The sequence below is a fragment of the Podarcis gaigeae genome, assembly GCF_964106915.1.
Source record: "Podarcis gaigeae genome assembly, chromosome: 9".
Lineage (NCBI taxonomy): Eukaryota > Metazoa > Chordata > Lepidosauria > Squamata > Lacertidae > Podarcis > Podarcis gaigeae.
The window spans coordinates 44,744,157-44,761,137 of NC_139685.1; the positions used below are offsets into that span (position 1 = coordinate 44,744,157).

General features: G+C 40.6%; 1 protein-coding gene across 2 annotated transcripts in view; it reads left to right on the forward strand.

Annotated features, from left to right (window-relative positions):
* MGAT4D (MGAT4 family member D) overlaps positions 1-9,689 on the forward strand; it is a 40,498-nt gene extending 30,809 nt beyond the window's left edge. The window contains exons 10-15 of one of the 2 annotated variants that reach the window (XM_083755776.1): positions 1,226-1,333; positions 3,396-3,589; positions 4,460-4,538; positions 6,250-6,355; positions 7,716-7,828; positions 9,498-9,689. In XM_083755776.1, the coding sequence (XP_083611902.1) occupies positions 1,226-1,333; positions 3,396-3,589; positions 4,460-4,538; positions 6,250-6,355; positions 7,716-7,828; positions 9,498-9,539 (642 nt within the window). In that variant the 3' untranslated portion in view covers positions 9,540-9,689. The remainder of the gene's footprint in view (positions 1-1,225; positions 1,334-3,395; positions 3,590-4,459; positions 4,539-6,249; positions 6,356-7,715; positions 7,829-9,497) is intronic. The other variant, XM_083755777.1, reaches the window with a different exon arrangement.
* The last annotated feature ends 7,292 nt before the right edge of the window (positions 9,690-16,981 follow it).

The window sequence follows — 16,981 nt, forward strand, 5'->3', positions numbered from 1 at the left end:
CAATTTAAGCGGTTGATCATTTGCATTTTATCTGTTGATATTATTGTGGTTTTTTAATTGGTTTTCAATTATGGTTAGTCACCTTAGATATGTTAAGGGTATTTTATTTTAAAACCAGTTTATAAGTAACACAGTAAGTTGATACAAACTAGATTTGTGCACAAGTATTTGCATGTGATATTCCATTAGAATTATACATCTGAGTTTATATATTATTCTGTCATTTTCAAGACCGCTGTTGCTTTATATATTTTAATAAGATGTGTTTTGTTTGTTTATTTATTGCTTACATGTAGATCTAGGCTTTTCCTTCATTAAATTCAAGGTATAATACTCTATTTCCCCCCTCATTTAATCCCCACAACAACCCTCTGAAGCAGGTTAGATTGAGAGGTGGTGACTGGCCCAATATTGCCCAGAGAGCTTCATAGCTGAGTAGGAATCTGAACTCTGGTTTCCCAGATCTTACTGAATCCTACTAAATCCTACTGAATCCTACTAAAACCATATCTGCTGGAACCATATCTGCTGGAATATTGGACCTAATTTTGAAGTTGATCAGTTGAGTTGATCTGTAATTAAACAGTTAATCCTACATTTTAAAAAATCTTACTCTTTCCCTTATTCATTGTTGGCACATAAATACCAAACCTGAATTGAGTTTGTGTGTAGTCTTTTTCAACAAATACCTTTAAAGTTAACTAGAAGCCTACAACCAAAGAATTGGGTGGTTAGTTTAAACTGATATATGTATGATATTTCTTTAATGTTTATCCCATCCCACCCCTGGCTACTGTGTCTTAGCTCTGATTGCTTCCTTAGGGTTGCAGCACTTCCAGTAAAACAGGTTTTAGGCACCGTGACATTTCTTCAGAGCCCCTCTCTCACTAGTCTCTACTTGCTTCAGTTCCTTGTCTCATCTACATGTTGAGTGAAGGCATCCCTGTCCCCCTCTTAAGTGTGAACACTGTGCAAATGCAGGAAGCAACACAAGCAGAGGGACAATGACCTTGCTGAGTTGGTAATGTGAGAACACCCCCCCCCAAAAAAAAATAAGCAGTGTCCACAGTCAGTTCAGCACCACAAGCATAACAATGGTGGTTTGTTCACCTCTGAAGGAATATATTTGCAACAGAAAGTTATAAATATATAGAGAAACTGAAATGCAGCTGAATGTGGTTGCCTCCTTCTGTTGTTGTTTTACATGAAATGGTTTTGTTTTCAGAGACACTGTGAACGGCAAAAGACCTATTTGCGCATCCGTTATAGGCCATCTCTCTTTCAGCATGTGGGAATTCATTCTTCTTTGGCTGGGAAAATACAGAAATTGAAGGTAAGTTCTATTAGTCATTTGCTTCTTTCTCAACATCACGGTGTCAATAGTGTAGAAATACAACCGTCACCGAGTTCAAAGAGAAGGCAAATAAAGTGCTAGAGACATTGTGGAAGCACTGCACAGAGGCCAAGACTAGTCCCCTGCCCTGCATGGTGTCTGCTAGCAAAACAAATCACAGTCCCCAATTGCCATTAGTGATTGGGTGATTATTCATAGTGGGAGTGCTCAAGAATGCAAGTACACCTGCTTGGATGTTACCTCACCCCTCTTTAGCTTACAGCTGAAGAATATGGGGCTTGGCAGCTCCTTGACCCCCAGCTGCAAGTGGCAGCTCCATGCAGCCAAGAAGTAGCCTTACAGGGTATTTTCAGAGCTACACAGAGCTGACATTTTCAGCAAGGGATTATGGGTCTGGTCCAACAATCAATAGCTGCATGTGTTTTATAGTTTGAGAGTTTGCTCTGAACTGGCTGCCCTAGCCTTCTGTCTCTCCCACCCATTGTCCTGCCTTGCCCAAGGTAAGAATTATTTTCCGGAGGAAGTGGGGTAGATGAAATTGGTAGGGAGGGTAGGGAGGAATTTTGCTACTCAAGTGTTCAAGATTTTGACTTTCCTGTGGTAGCACCACAACCATGGAACACCCTCCCTAGAGGGTGTTGTACACTGCCTGGGAATCCATCTAGATGAAAGATGGTTTGGAAATTTAAAATATATATATAGAATTGAATGGTTGATTGTTCAACCTGAGAAGCTCAATTAATTTTAGGGCTAAGCAGCTGAGTGCAGTTTGCCCGTCCCTAATGGCCGTAGACCTATGGGTCACTGTTTCCTCTTTAGAGATGAATGAATACATCTTGTTTTTATACCCCACCCTGCAAAGTGGCTGAAATTTTGGGCTCGTCTGCACGCTGGCAAAGTTTCTTTCCAAAATTGGTGCATAAAATGTAAAGATTTGTTTAGATGATCTATGTATGTGTAACATGCACGGAATGGGAGTGAGATCATAGCAGTAGGTTTCGTTCTCAGGGCTGGCCCAAAACATTTTGCTTCTTGAGTTGGAGCACCACATTTGTCCAAAGTCGAGATGCATAATAATCAAGAGTGGCTTTGTTATTTTGGAACTGGAGGCAAAAAAAATCTCACATGCACCTCCTCTTTTGGAACAAAATTACAACAATAAATTAAGTAACTTGGAATTAGCTGCTCTTTCATACTCCCCAAATCAGCTGCCCGAGGTAGCCATCTCACTTTGCCAGATGGTAGGGTTGGCTCTGCAACACTCAGCGTAACTTTTTTCAGTTAGGCTGTGGTAGCACATTTCATTCCACTGCGAGAGCCATCCAGAGGTGGATGCTTGTACACCTGCCCAGTCTGCTAACTGTTGATGGGCAGCTCTAAGGCTTCTGCTCTGTCTTCTTATGGTTCTATATTTTTATAACAGATTTGCACCAGGTGTTCATTCAGATAGAAAACTATCCAGACAGCCTTTCAAATAAAGGACTGTCCCATATGAAATAGGACATGTGGCTTTCTTTCTGCGCCTGAGGTTCACCATCGCAGTCTAGTAAATGCATGTACAGTGGTACCTCACGTTACATACACTTCAGGTTACATACGCTTCAGGTTACAGACTCCACTAACCCAGAAATAGTACCTTGGGTTAAGAACTTTGCTTCAGGATGAGAACAGAAATTGCACAGCGGCAGCACAGCGGTGGCAGGAGGACCCATTAGCTAAAGTGCGGCTTCAGGTTAAGAACAGTTTCAGGTTAAGAACAGACCTCCGGAATGAATTAAGTACTTAACCCGAGGTACCACTGTATGTTGATACCTGGATCTTACTCCTCTCCTACATGAATACCCTATTCTTGCACTGGTTGTTTGAAAAGAGTTATAGTTTATACCTCATCAATGACTGCCACTGATTTTATTTGCAAAATGTTCAGTGACGCATCCATGACTATAATTTACAGCACATTTAAAGTATAAAGATTATGGTTTGTCTTTGCCATTCATTTTGTTAATAACTTTATATAAAAATATACTTTTATGTCTTACAGGATAGAGATTTTGGCAAAAATCCATTACTTAGAGCACATGTCAACCCAGTTGCAGAAGTGACTACAAGTCTAAAAGTATTCCAGCACTTTACCCTAGAAAAAGCTTATAAAGGAATAGATTTTTTCTGGGCTTTTGCTCCTGTGGCTGGAGATTATATTCTGTTCAGCTTTTGGCAGCCAATAAAAATAGAAAGGTAGGTATTATGATGTAGGAACATTTCCTCCAATTTATTTCTCATCCAAATTGCCCTCTCCAAGCTCTTTAATCTCTCCCATGGGTGAAAAAGCTGGACATTGGGATGGGGGATAAATTCAGCTCAGTTTGCATTTACAGTCTAATCTACCTATTCTGCATTTCCTGAAACAATATGCAAACCAAGACACACTCATCCTTTGAAATTTGCATTTTTCTGAATTTTGCAATGAATTTATTGAACCAAATAATGAGTAAAAAAATACATATTGTAGGTAAAGTGTGCATAATGATGCATCTACTGGTGAAAACCAGATGGTGAAAGCCAGATGGGCGGGGTATAAATAATAATAAAAAAGAAAAGAAGATAATATACAAAAAATCATTGTATTAGTTGGAGTTGCTTGCAAAATGTGTATATTATGCAAAAATTGCATTGAAACGTGTCTGTTAGGAGAAATTTGCACTCCAATTTTGATACACTTTCATGAGGATTAAAACATTTTTTAAAAAACAAGCTGATGTGGAAATGTGGAGAACTTAACTTAAGTCTGAGAACCTGAAATTGACTCATTCAACCATAACTATTTGAGAAGAACATCTTTGATGGAGAAAGAAGTAGGCACTGTAGCCCATCACTCCTCTGATTGAATTTACAGCTCTCTGTACCCTATTTGTAATTTTAAAGAAGAATACAATGCACTGGCAGAGTGTTATCTGCCATGTAACTTCCACCTTCAGTCTGTTTATACTCTTTCTTCCATCTGAAAAAATATTCCTAGAGAACATTAAATGGAAGACTTGGCATAAAATAACTATAAGTTAAATATTTAATGCATTATTAAATTTGCCCCAATAATGTGTTTTGCAGGTACCTTTTTAAAAGCGGAAATGTCGAACATCCAGGAGATATAATAGTTGATGCTACTGTAGAAGTTTTACCCAATGCTGTAAGTATCTCAGCTCTCACATAGATATAAAACATTTCAAATCTTATTATTAATATTAGGGAGAAGTCTTACTCTTTTCTTAATATTCCTGGCTAGCAGTCATAACCTGTCAGGATGTTACCATCTCAACCTCATACGGGACAGTTTTGTCAAAATTCTACTCAGAGATAAGCAACTCTTCCATTTTATCTCATCCCGGCACTGCTTCTGATCTGACTTCAGCATGTGGTGGCAGAATGTGTCTGACTGCCATGGCCTTTGGCAGCACTGCAGAAGTCAACTTTGACTGAAAACCATGGCTGCCATAGTGCAAAATAATAATTAAAAAAGACAATCAGTTATTGGAGCAGAGAGCAGGCTTTGAGGACCAGTCTTACAAGGTGCAGGCACTTACATTTTAATAAATTCTCTTCTATATATTGGTATATTGCTCTGATCGCACCTTGTGTGTTTGATCAGCTAAAAAACAGGGGGAGAAACAGAAGTTGGGCCTGCCTTGTAAAATTTCCTCCTGCAGATCTTTTGACTAGCAATCTTTTACAGTGGTACCTTGGGTTAAGTACTTAATTTGTTCCGGAGGTCCGTTCTTAACCTGAAACTGTTCTTAACCTGAAGCACCACTTTAGCTAATGGGGCCTCCCGCTGCTGCCGCCGCGCTACCGGAGCATGATTTCTGTTCTCATCCTGAAGCAAAATTCTTAACCAGAAGCACTATTTCTGGGTCAGTGGAGTCTGTAACCTGATGCATATGTAACCCGAAATACCAAACCAAATACCACTGTATTTGTTGTAACCCAGGAATGGGCGACCTGTGACCCTGCAGGTGCTGTTGGACTCCAACTTGGGGAAAAGCCATAGCTCAGTGATAAAGCACTTGCCTTGCAAGCAGAAGGTTCCCGGTTCAATCCCTGATGGCATCTCCAGGCAAGGTTGGGAGATACTCCTGCCTGAAATCCTGGAGAGGCAATTACAGTCAGTGTAGACACTATTGAGCTAGATGGACCAATTGCTGCTTCCTACATTCCTAACTCCTGTCAGCCTCAAGATTGTGTTTAGTGTTGGAGCATTAGAGGGGCTTGATGTGTGATTGCATGACCAATGCTCAGGGATGATGGGAGTGGAGGCCCAGAAATGTTTGGAAGACCACATGTTGCCTATACTGTTGTAGTTAACTGAGGTAATTGGCCCAGGAAGTGTTCAGTGGTTCTGTTGCATTGTACACAACTGAGAAACCCAGCTTATGCAACATATTGCAAATTGATAGGCAGTTTACTGATGGTTGCCAGAAATGTACTCACCAGAGCTTGGAAGAAAAGCAAATCTCTGGGTTTAGTACATTGTGCTTTGAAACAATAGTGAACATACTGGTATAGTATAAATGAATATGGGAAGGTAAACTGTCAGCCAAAACTTTTATGCAAGTAAGAATCCTTTGATTAATTATTGGAATTCCACCGATTTCTCTGATTTGAAAATTGTCCTTAAGCATGTAAAAACTGAGAGAAGGAAAACACTGAAAAGAGTATGTGACAGTATATAGTGAATAACTTCGCCCAGGGAAAGTTAAAATATGTTAACTGCGTACATAGTTGTTACAAACTAATTTAAAACTGGAATTGATTAGTTGGATATCATGGGTTATCACATGGTTAGTGCTATTGGCTGGAGAGATTTGCAAAAGGGTCGGCTTTCCTCTTGGAAAACTAGTTAGGATTTTCTTTCTTTTTATTTGTTACAGGAGATAGACATACAGTCTGCAGGAGGCAATTCAGGGAATTTTAAAACCGTAAAAACTCAGGATGGATATTTTCAAATAGGTAAAAAATATATATTCTAAGATGGTTTCAGCTTGGTTTTTATATTCTTCTAAACTGCAGCACAGCTTAAAGTTTTGCAATAATTTAGGGGGTGGGATCCAAAAGTTGTACTCCTTTCACGACAATGTTGCATGAGAAAGTCGAAATCATTTATTTTAATACCGATTAGAATGTGATTGTGCTTATGTAGCCAAAACTACATTACCCCATTCGATAAAGAGGTATTAGCAGCTGGGGGGTAGGGCTAAGGGTGGACAACAAAAACAGCCCATCAGAGCAGGAAGACAGAAAGGAGAAATGGGGGAAAGACATGGAGATAAGGAGGGAGGGAGGGAGAGAGGGAGGGAGGGAGGGAGGGAGGGACAGAGCATATAAAAGGTTGGATGTCTCAAGAAAGCAACACAACACAAGAGAGAAGAAAGGGGTAGCAAGATTGTGTTTAGTGTTGGAGCATTAGAGGGGCTTGATGTGTGATTGCTACTGCCCTGCCACCCAGTGACTGCATGGCAGAGACAGAATTTCAGCTCACTTATTGCATAGCCAACTCTGGTCTGCCTGACAAAGTCATGTCAAGTGTGCATTACTGTGCAAGCGTGCACATCGCTTCAGTCTGACTTCTAACCTTAATGGTCTGTTCTCCTATCAGTGTCCTTAGCATGTCTGGCTGTAGGCTGCACCTATGGTAAAGAACATTGTCTTATCAAAGAAAGGGTGTGGCCTCATCCCAGCCTGTAAAAGGCTATCATTGGGGGACTGAAAATTGCATCTAGTCGTGACTTTGCCTTAGTCGAAAGAGATTGTGACAGCATAAATTAGGGGCATCTATTTTCTCTGATACCTGCTCCACCCTGTAACCTTCTGTTCTGTGTCTAATATCATTCTGTTCTGGAAGGTCCCTCCACCCTCAAGAGTAGCTTTGCTGAGGAGCAGGGATGCAAAGAGCCTATTTGGGTTGAGGGGATTGTTGAAACTTGGATGTCCCAATTGTTGAAAATTGCATGCGCCAAAGCACTTTCCACAAAGGCAAAGCCACCATTGGCTACAACCTACAGCAAGGAAATAACACCTTTTTACAAACTGCTATGCAGGATTATGAATTGGAAACAAAAGTCACAGGTTTTCATTGCACAGTTTTAACATCACAAAGATATGCACCAAGGTTCTACTTTAATATGATAGTATGCCCACTTCAGTGATGTCTTATTAAGATGTTTTTAAAAAATGTAATATTCATTTATTTAACTTTGTACCTTATTTGATGTAATATAAAATAAGATTTTTATTTTTTTATTTTTTACTATTCTGGGAAAATAGGTTTATTACAACATATACCAAAAACAATGTTTTCATTCACATATAGGCACATTCAAAAATGGAATAGCAGATGGCATCGTCAACCCAAGCTTAGGAAATATAAGAGCTCTTCGTTTATCCATCCATTCTAGTTCTGCTACGTGGTTGTTACTGAGTGAGGTAAGCATGTAGGACGAAAGAACTAGTCAAAAGATAATTAACAGAGCACTCCTAACCTCAGATCTGTTGGTTGGAAGAGGTTAAGATGCTGCAGAAATACCCCTCTGCCAGGGGAGAGGAGCTCTGATGATGAGGCATCCGTGCCTGCAAACCCTCAGTACAACTACGGATAATTCAGCATTTATAATTTACTGTCAGTGGTGTTCCCACAGTTGGTAGGCTCTGAAATGGGGCATTCTAGGGACAGTGTCGTGTCAGAGGCAGCCTAGGGATCATGAAGAAGAGAAGAAGAAGAGTTTGGATTTGATATACCGCCTTTCACTCCCTTTAAGGAGTCTCAAAGCGGCTAACATTCTCCTTTCCCTTCCTCCCCCACAACAAACACTCTGTGAGGTGAGTGGGGCTGAGAGACTTGAAAGAAGTGTGACTATCCCAAGGTCACCCAGCAGCTGCATGTGGAGGAGCGGGGAAGTGAACCCGGTTCCCCAGATTTCGAGACTACCGCTCTTAACCACTACACCACACTGGCTCTCCACCACTGGATCCAAAGACCCTCAATTCCCCCCAAGAAACCCAGGATTGCACCCATTAACTGTGCAAACATGGAGGTGGCATAGGTTTCTTTGAACTGCTCATATTGAGCAGGGATTGAAGAGACGAAATTAAAGTCCCTGTTGCTGGGTACATAGAGGGGAGGAGTAGCTGGGACCCTGCAGGTAGGTTGCATCACCCCACCTGCTGAAGGCCTTGAAAACCCAGCTATTCAGCAAGCAGCTGCACTGGGCAGCCCATTGACAGCAACTGAAAGAGTCTGAAGCCATCACAGCAGCCATCCATGGGCGTAGCCAGGGGGGACATGGAGAGGAAGCTTACCCCCCTAAATCAATAAAAATACATAGCAAACTGAGGTTCTGTGCCCCCTAACAAAAGGCCTGCCCCCCCCAAATCCTGGCTACACCCATGCAGCCATCTCTTCCTAATTGAACATAGTTCATTCCCCCCACCTGCACCAATCAAAACCAATGGGGTGAATTTAGCAAATGAAAAAGTGGTATGAAGAAAAGAAAAGAAAAACATCACCACCAGTTTCTCTAAACAGCATAAGCCATCACAGCTTTGGAAATAGCATAACATCTGCCAGTTCAGTTCCCTCCCATGTACCCTACTTAGAATTGCTCTTTAAGCACTCTCATATGTAAGTCCAAGCGCAATGGTTTGCATGAAGGCCTTTTATGTCGTGTAGGGGAAGAGCCTTTGCAATTAATGAGTTTAGAAGTGTGGAGACATTTTAGAATTTTCCTGTTTTCCCATTCAGTAACATTCTGAATTTGTAAATGGAAGATTGCATAAAAGGGAGGTGGTTGTGTGCTTTCCATTAAAAAAAATTCCATATGCCATATAGCTGGGAAATGACTTCCAAAGGACTTCCAAAGCTTTGTCTTTACTGTTAATTCTTCTGGTGGTGGTTTTTTTTGGCAACATCTTCAGACAGAATTGTTAATACTGATTAGTCTGTAAAATTTGACATTTTCCTACCTACGGAATATCTTACTGAGAGATTTGGAGGAAACAACTGCAAATTATGTAAAGATATTATAAGCAAACAAACCAAGATAAATGTTTTCAGTATTCCATAAATGTTGACAAATTCTCATTTCTTTTTATGTAGATATTCATAAAGATGCAGAATAAGAAAGAAACACTTCTTTGAAAATATGGAAATCTTGAATGCTACATGGAAACAAGGCCATCTAGTGGCAGCAGCAAAACTGTCAACTATCAAATGTAATCTCCTTCCTAATACAGTGTAGTAGGAGAGGGGATAATGTTATTTTAAATCTCATTAAATCTTTTTTTTTTTTTTGGAAATACTGATAATATATTACCAACAGACCCTTTGTAAATAAAAATACTTTCAATAGCTTAAACAAATAAGGATGCAGTCCTGTCCACACATTCTAGGGTATAAAAACCCATGGATTGCACTGTAAATACCACATGTTAATTTATTGTACAGTAGATTAGCAATACACAAAAAAACAACAAAACATAGTTGTATTGCCAAAACTACATACCTTTAAAGTCCTATTACAGCAGGTTTTTTTAAAATCTTTATTTATTTGATCCCATTTTTCCCTAACCAGTTGCTCAGGTAACGGAACTGGAATTCTTTAACTTTATCTTCACAGCAGCCCTTTGAGGTAAGAGATGCAGTGACGCAAAGCAACCCAGTTTCCTTCATAACTAAAGCCCTCCCAAATGGACTGTGTGATGTGGAAGTTTCATAATCAGATCTCCCCCCCCCCATTTTTTTTTCCATAACAGCAGTCACATATGGGGAGGGAGGCACTCAAAGACAGATTGAAGCAGCAGTCCTGGGAGAGGGCTTTTCAGCTTTTTCCTCTCTGCTGTTTTCCTAATTTGAATTGCCTGAAAGGAGCAACTGTTTACCTCTCAAAGGGCTCAGGTGGGGGAAAGTAAATTATCAGATTACTATGTAAAGTGCTCCTTTTTCCATGCAAAATGCCCTTTCCCCTTGTTTCCCATCACCAAGCTTTTCCCTCCTGAGCTCTGTGCATGCACAACCTAAGGCAATGTAGCCCCATGCTATATCATCTGAGTAACAATTTACTTGTTGATGTTGGTGTGGTGTGATAGGGTGCTGAGTTACATCTATCTTATGTTCTATCAGGGTGGTAGGGGTGTGGCTGCTGTCAACATGGGACAGTTTTTTCCAATATATTTTCCACACCTAATGCAAGTCAGTGGGAGGGAAATTTCCTGTGCCCAATCAGGGGTTGGAGTGTGGCCTTGCTTGGGGGGTGGGAGTGGGGCATAGGATTTGTCATCAGTGTGCACTTCTCCTATATCCCATCCACATCTTAACCCTGTTTAGTGTTGCTCAATGCCAGGGCTTCCCGGAATAAAACACTGATGATCTGCAATCTGATTGTGAATGAGGGAGCAGGTTTGGCATGTATAACTGAGACCTTGGGATGATGGGCTAGACCCTATGCTTGCCCAGCTGTGTCCACCTGGGTTCTTGGCGCAGCACCATTCTAGATGAGAGAGGGTGAGGCAGCACATGGGAGCTTTAATTGTCCATAAGAATTCAATCACCTTCACCAGCAGACTGATCTACAGGATGGTTCGTGGTGTTGTACAGAACTAGGATGTTGCTAGTGTGCCCTCCACCGTGCTGCTCTACAACTTCCCTAACCAAGTTGGCAGCAAAAGCCTTGTGTGCAGTGTTGGAGAGCCCCTTCAAAATAACGTTTGGGGATTTCAGTATCCATGCCGAAGCTGCCTCATATGGGCTGGCTTGGGGCTTTGTTGTCTCCATGTCAACCATGGAGCTGTCTCAGTACATCAATGCCCCAACCTATGTGGCTGGACATGCCCTCGGTCTTGTCATTGTCATAGAGCGGATTAGTAATATTTTGCTGATTGGAGGGCCCACTGTGAGTCTCTTGTCATGGACAGACCATTCTCTGGTGAATGCAGAGCTGAATGCAGCTATTGGGCTGAATGCAGCTATTCTGCAAGGGTGAGGGACCCACTGAGTTGGTCTACCTTTGGAAACTGATGGAGTCCTAAATGCTCTGGAAGATTTTCCAGCTGACATGACTGGTGGTCCCATCAAGGTTTTTGCCTCACTGATTACAGCGGACACTCAGGTTGCGAATGTGATCTGTGCAGGAGGCACGTTTGCAACCCGCAGTGTTCACAACCCGCAGCACCATGTCTGCACACGCACGGATCACGATTTGGCACTTCTGTGCATGCGCAAAGCACGATTTAGTGTTTCTGTGCATGCGCGAGCACCGAAACCCAGATGTAACCCATTCTGGTACTTCCGGGTTCAGTGTGGTGCGCAACCCGAAAACGCACAACCTGAAGCGTCTGTAACCCGAGGTATGACTGTACTTGGATCCGTTCCAGTTTGGCTTCAGGCTTGGTCATGGCACCAAAACTGCCTTGGTCACTCTAGTTGATTAGATTTGTTAGGAAAGAGATGGGGGGAGGGCAAATGTGACCCTCTTCGTTCTCCTTGATCTCTTGACAGCTGTCAATACTGCTGATTATGGTATTCTTCTGGAGCCTTTTAGGAAGATGGAGGTTGGGGGCACTGTGTTTCAGTGGTTCCACTCCTACCTCCAGGGCCATTTCTGGAAAGTCATGGAAGACTACTGTTCAGTGTCCTGGGATTGTCCTGTCGTGCTCTGCAGGGTTCCATCTTGTACCCTATGCCAATTCACATTTATATGAAGCCTCTAGGAGCAGGTGATTGGAATGAAATGTCATCAATGGGCGGAACCATCCAGTTCGCTCTCTCTCTGTTCCATCTGAATCTGAAGGCAGTGGTGGGCTGCATTTGGCGAGTAAACTGAAGCTGAATCCTGAAAAGACAGACCTTACCTAATCCCCATTTTTAAAATAGCTGCACTGGTTGCCAGTTCATTTCTGGGCCCAATTCAAGGTGCTCATGTTAGTCTTTAAATAACTCAGGCCCCAACTACCCAAAAGGCCTCCTTCTCTCCTGCATACTCTCTCAAGTGTTAATATCAGCAGAAGGGATCCTCTTGGTTGTTCTACCACCCTCAGAAACGCAGGTAGCAGCAGCCCAGGACAGGGTATTCTCTGTGGCAGCCCCTAAGCTGTGGAACTCCCTTGCCACAGAGGTGCACCTGGTACTTTCATTTCGCATTTTTGGTGAATACTGGTGACAAGCTTTTTTTACCCTGGCTTTTGATAGCCGGTATATATGTATATTTGGTCTCATCCTTTTTCTGTGACTGAAAGTTGTTCTAAATTTTCTTTAATATTGTGTTTTAATTGCTGTAACCCATCCTGTGACCTTAGGGTGGGTAATAAATTTATGATGATTATTAAGATCATTACTGGCCAAGTGTTCCACCAGTGTAGTTGTCTTACCAGCAATGCACCTGGTATTGCACTGGTGCCCTGGTTTTTCTGCCAAATCCTAAAGCTCCTCAGCCAACATAATTCCAGTATAGGATTGCCCCCTCTGTTTTCTTTTTTTTTAAGTTTGAATACCTTGATGTTTTTATTTCAAATGAAGATTCACTAGAACTTTTGTATTTTCACTGTGGTTGCATACAATATGGCAAAAGACGAAATCATTCACTCTTGTGCCTTGCATCTATGCTGAATCATATGTCCACGACTCAGAAAAGTTTTAAAATAAAATGAAAAACTGAATCAATTCTGTAAAAACAACACACACACCACAACCAAGTGCCTTTATAGTCTGCAATGTGTTTAATTCAACTCTGAATATATTACTCAGGAATAACTTTTTATACAGTACAGATGCAAAACTTAGCATCACCTCATAACTGGTCCTTTGTGTCGGATTGGTGGGCAGGATTTTCCAAGGCAACTAACCAATTTTTAAAAAACAACAACAACAGTTGCTTAACACTGAATCAACAAGAGATTAATAAAATATTAAAATCAGATAGCCACAAATCAAGACTAAACAAGACACATAGCAAAAATAACCAGGAAAATTGTCCATTAAATTTGAGGAGCCTGATCCAGCTCCCACCCCACCCCTGCCACCGCCAAGTCCACAGATTATGGCAGTGGTGACAAAAGAAAAAGTGAATAGAATAATGGAGCTGGCACCTTGATTGGGATACAAATTCTCCCCTCCCTGGTCATCAAATGATCATTTGATTAGTAGAGGATGCAGTTACCCCTTTAGCTGTTCTTCACTGATCAGTTAAGAAGGGAGGCTGTGTGCTTGCCTATTTGTGTGTGTGTCCCCGTCCTCTGTGTGTGTGTGTGCACATGAGAGTGTCAGATGACCACACTGACTTTGGCCCACCTTCACTGCTGGCATTTGGTCCCCTGAGAGTTGGCCAAGGGTGAATGCAGCCATCCATCCAGAAAAAGGTTAAATACCCCTATAATAAAATTACAGAAGAATAAAACTTCTTTCATCTGATAACAAAGTTGGTGCCAGTCAGGTGTCCCTAGGCAGAGGATCCTACAGCTCAGAGACCTCATTGTACAACAGGGTGTTGTGTTTTCTTGCAAACCAGCTCCCCTGGGCAGTGGCTCTGTGCACCTTCCCATTAACTTTGCATCCAGTATATTCTCACTGTTGGTTTGGGAAGTGGTATACACACAATATTAGCCACAGTCCGTATCTGCCCTGTAGTGTTTGTTTTTTTTAAAAATGAAATACTGTGTTTTGATGTGTTTCCCCCCCAAAACCAGTTTCAATTTGAATTGAGAAAAATAAACTGCCTGCATTTTAAGTCGGTAAGGAATACACAGCCTGTGCCTTAGGATTTCATAAGCTGTCACCAGCATTTTTTAGACATCTAGTCTCCTCCTCCCATCTCCAGGAAAAGGCATCCTTGCAGGAGAGTTTGAGGATAGCATATTTTAAACATAGAGTAAGGTACCCCCATTCTCTTGGGCTCATGGGTCCATCTAGCTGCTCTTAAACCCACTCGATAATGTTCCAGAACTGTTATGCATTTGGGGTTATCATGCCCAACTATCTGGTTATTCAGAGTTTAGAAAAGCTTTAAAGAGAAATGGCAGCTCATAAGGTAAAAAAAAAAAGGTTAAAACTTTTCTAGTAAGATGTACAGTGTTGTTACTGTGTTGAGCTGTAAGGATGAGAGTTTTCTAGAAAATTTTGAACTGGAAATAAGCATTTGAAAATGTTCAGTTTGCACTGGATATAATTTAGTATGTTTATTTTACATGTATCTATTAAGCACAGCTAAAAACTTTGAAACTGCCAAGTTTGCATAATATTGTATTTGCATTTGGCATCCATTCATTGTTTCCAATGAACTTATGAAACGGAAATTTGGCTGTGAAAAAAATAAAGCACAGAGGGTAGAATTTCATTCCACATCCCTGTGACTTGGTACTATCACTTTATAAATTGATAAATTATGATTTTTTAAAATTATTCTAATTGGCAGCTTCAGTATTGGATTATTGCAATGTATCTGAGACTTGCATTTGCTGCAGAAATGGTAGTTAGTGAAAAATGCTGCAGCCTGATTGCTGACAGGAGATGCTACCCGCATATTATACCTCGGCTCAAAAGATATGCCCAGCCTGCCAATTGGCTACCAGATCAAATTCAGGGTTTCACTATTAGTATTTAAAACCCTGAATAGTTTAGAATCAGTTGCCTAAAAGGATTGCCTTGCCCCATTATGTGTCACTTCAATAGCTTTGATCTACAGAGCTTGCACTTTTTACAAATGCCGCTATGATAATTGTTCCACATTTGTTAGGAGCTGATCGTTCAGTATGGCAACAGCTATGCTTTGGAATTCCCTGACTGCTAACATTAGGCAGATACCCTGATTAGACGATTATTTATTTATTTAAATGGCCCTATCCAGATCTGTATTAAATATTGATTTCAAATTTTGCTGATTTGAATCTGTGTATTATTTATAATTATGTTATAGTGTTGATATGCAGAACAGATTAGAGATATTTTGATTAAGTGGTTTATAATGTTTCTAAATAAATAAATAAAACAAATAAATAAAACAAATTTGAACACTATGTGTAAGTTTAGTTCCAAGCTTTGTTGGAGAGTCACGTTCAGTGCAACAACACACGTTCCTTTCCCTCTTTATCACAAGGCCTGCATGGCGGAAGTGTTGTTGTTTTTTAAGAGGAAATCCGAAATGAAAATATTGTAAGCAACTAATGCAAAAGGAACTACTTCATGACATGTAATCTGGCACAGCGCAAACAAATGGTCATTAAACACATGGAGTGGAGGCAAGGATGGAGCATGTAAAGCTCTGGAGACCCTGAAGCTAACTCTCTGTGGTGTGTAGATGGGGAGATATAGATTCTTGCTATTGAGGTTGCACAAGGACATTCCCTTCTCTACCCACAGTGGCAAGCGAGTAGTTTTTCCATAGCAACTTACTCCATGGTTACACTGTTAGTGCCATATGGATGAGGCTGTTGAATGGAATGATACACTAGCTAAAAATAAGGGAAGGCAATTTTACTGGTGCTCCAAGACCCTATTCCCTCTGAGCTCATTTGGAGTGCATTATGCACACCACACTTCTGATGATAAGCTTAAGGCACAGAAATACAGGATTTAATTTCTTTTGGATGGGAGAGCACTAAAGACATATGGTGTTTTTAAAAAATATTTTATAAAAAAAATACACAAGCAGAAGTTAGTAGAGGCAAATGTGCTCTTTAGGCAGATAGCACAGCTACTAATACTGCATCAGGTTCCCAAATAAAGCAACTGCCTCTTTCATGCATTAGTCAACTTATAAAGCTTGCTCCAAACTGTAGTTGTCTCTTTGGTTCTCCCCAAAATGTACCTCACATCACAAAGCCTATAATGTCAAAGAAACATTAAGGTTCTTTTGTTAAAGAATTTTCAGGTGACATTTTTGGGTGACAAAGCATATCTCATGATGAACCCATTTGCTATAATAATGACAGTCCAAATTGAAACATAGGAGGAAGTATGCATAGCAGCCTGCAAATTTGATTAAGGCAATTCATGTTAAAATCTTGCGTTTTAAATGCTACATTCTTGTTCTTGGTTTCACAATGCAGGTATAATAATATAACAATGTGAGCTGGTCCACTAAAAGATTTCAAAATCCAGGAGCAAATATTTTTTTTCCCATGGAGCAATTTTAGATGCCAATAGTTTAATAAATTGGTTTGAATACACTTTTATTTACATTTTGGTGTATAAAACACACTCATAACAAAACATTTATAGGCATGGGGGTATCAGGAAGCAGTCTTATATAAGTACAGTATGCATGTGGTTCTGATAGATTATCATATAATATTAATTCTATAATATATTCTTACTAATGCCATGATTAAAGAACTAAGGCTTGATCAGTGCAAAATAAGCTACTGGTAGGTAACTAAAAAACAATTTCAGTCTTTTGTTCTAATTTATCCCACTAAAAAGGATTAATGCAGACTGCAGCAGCAAGCAAAAACAATGAAAAGGCTTTTGGCACATTAAAACACTAAGGCTGCGCTCTCAATCCCAGTTACCTGGTAGCAAGTAAATTAAATTGGGCTGGCTTTGAGTATAGATGTGCCACATCCACACCATATACGGTATTTAAAGCACATGGC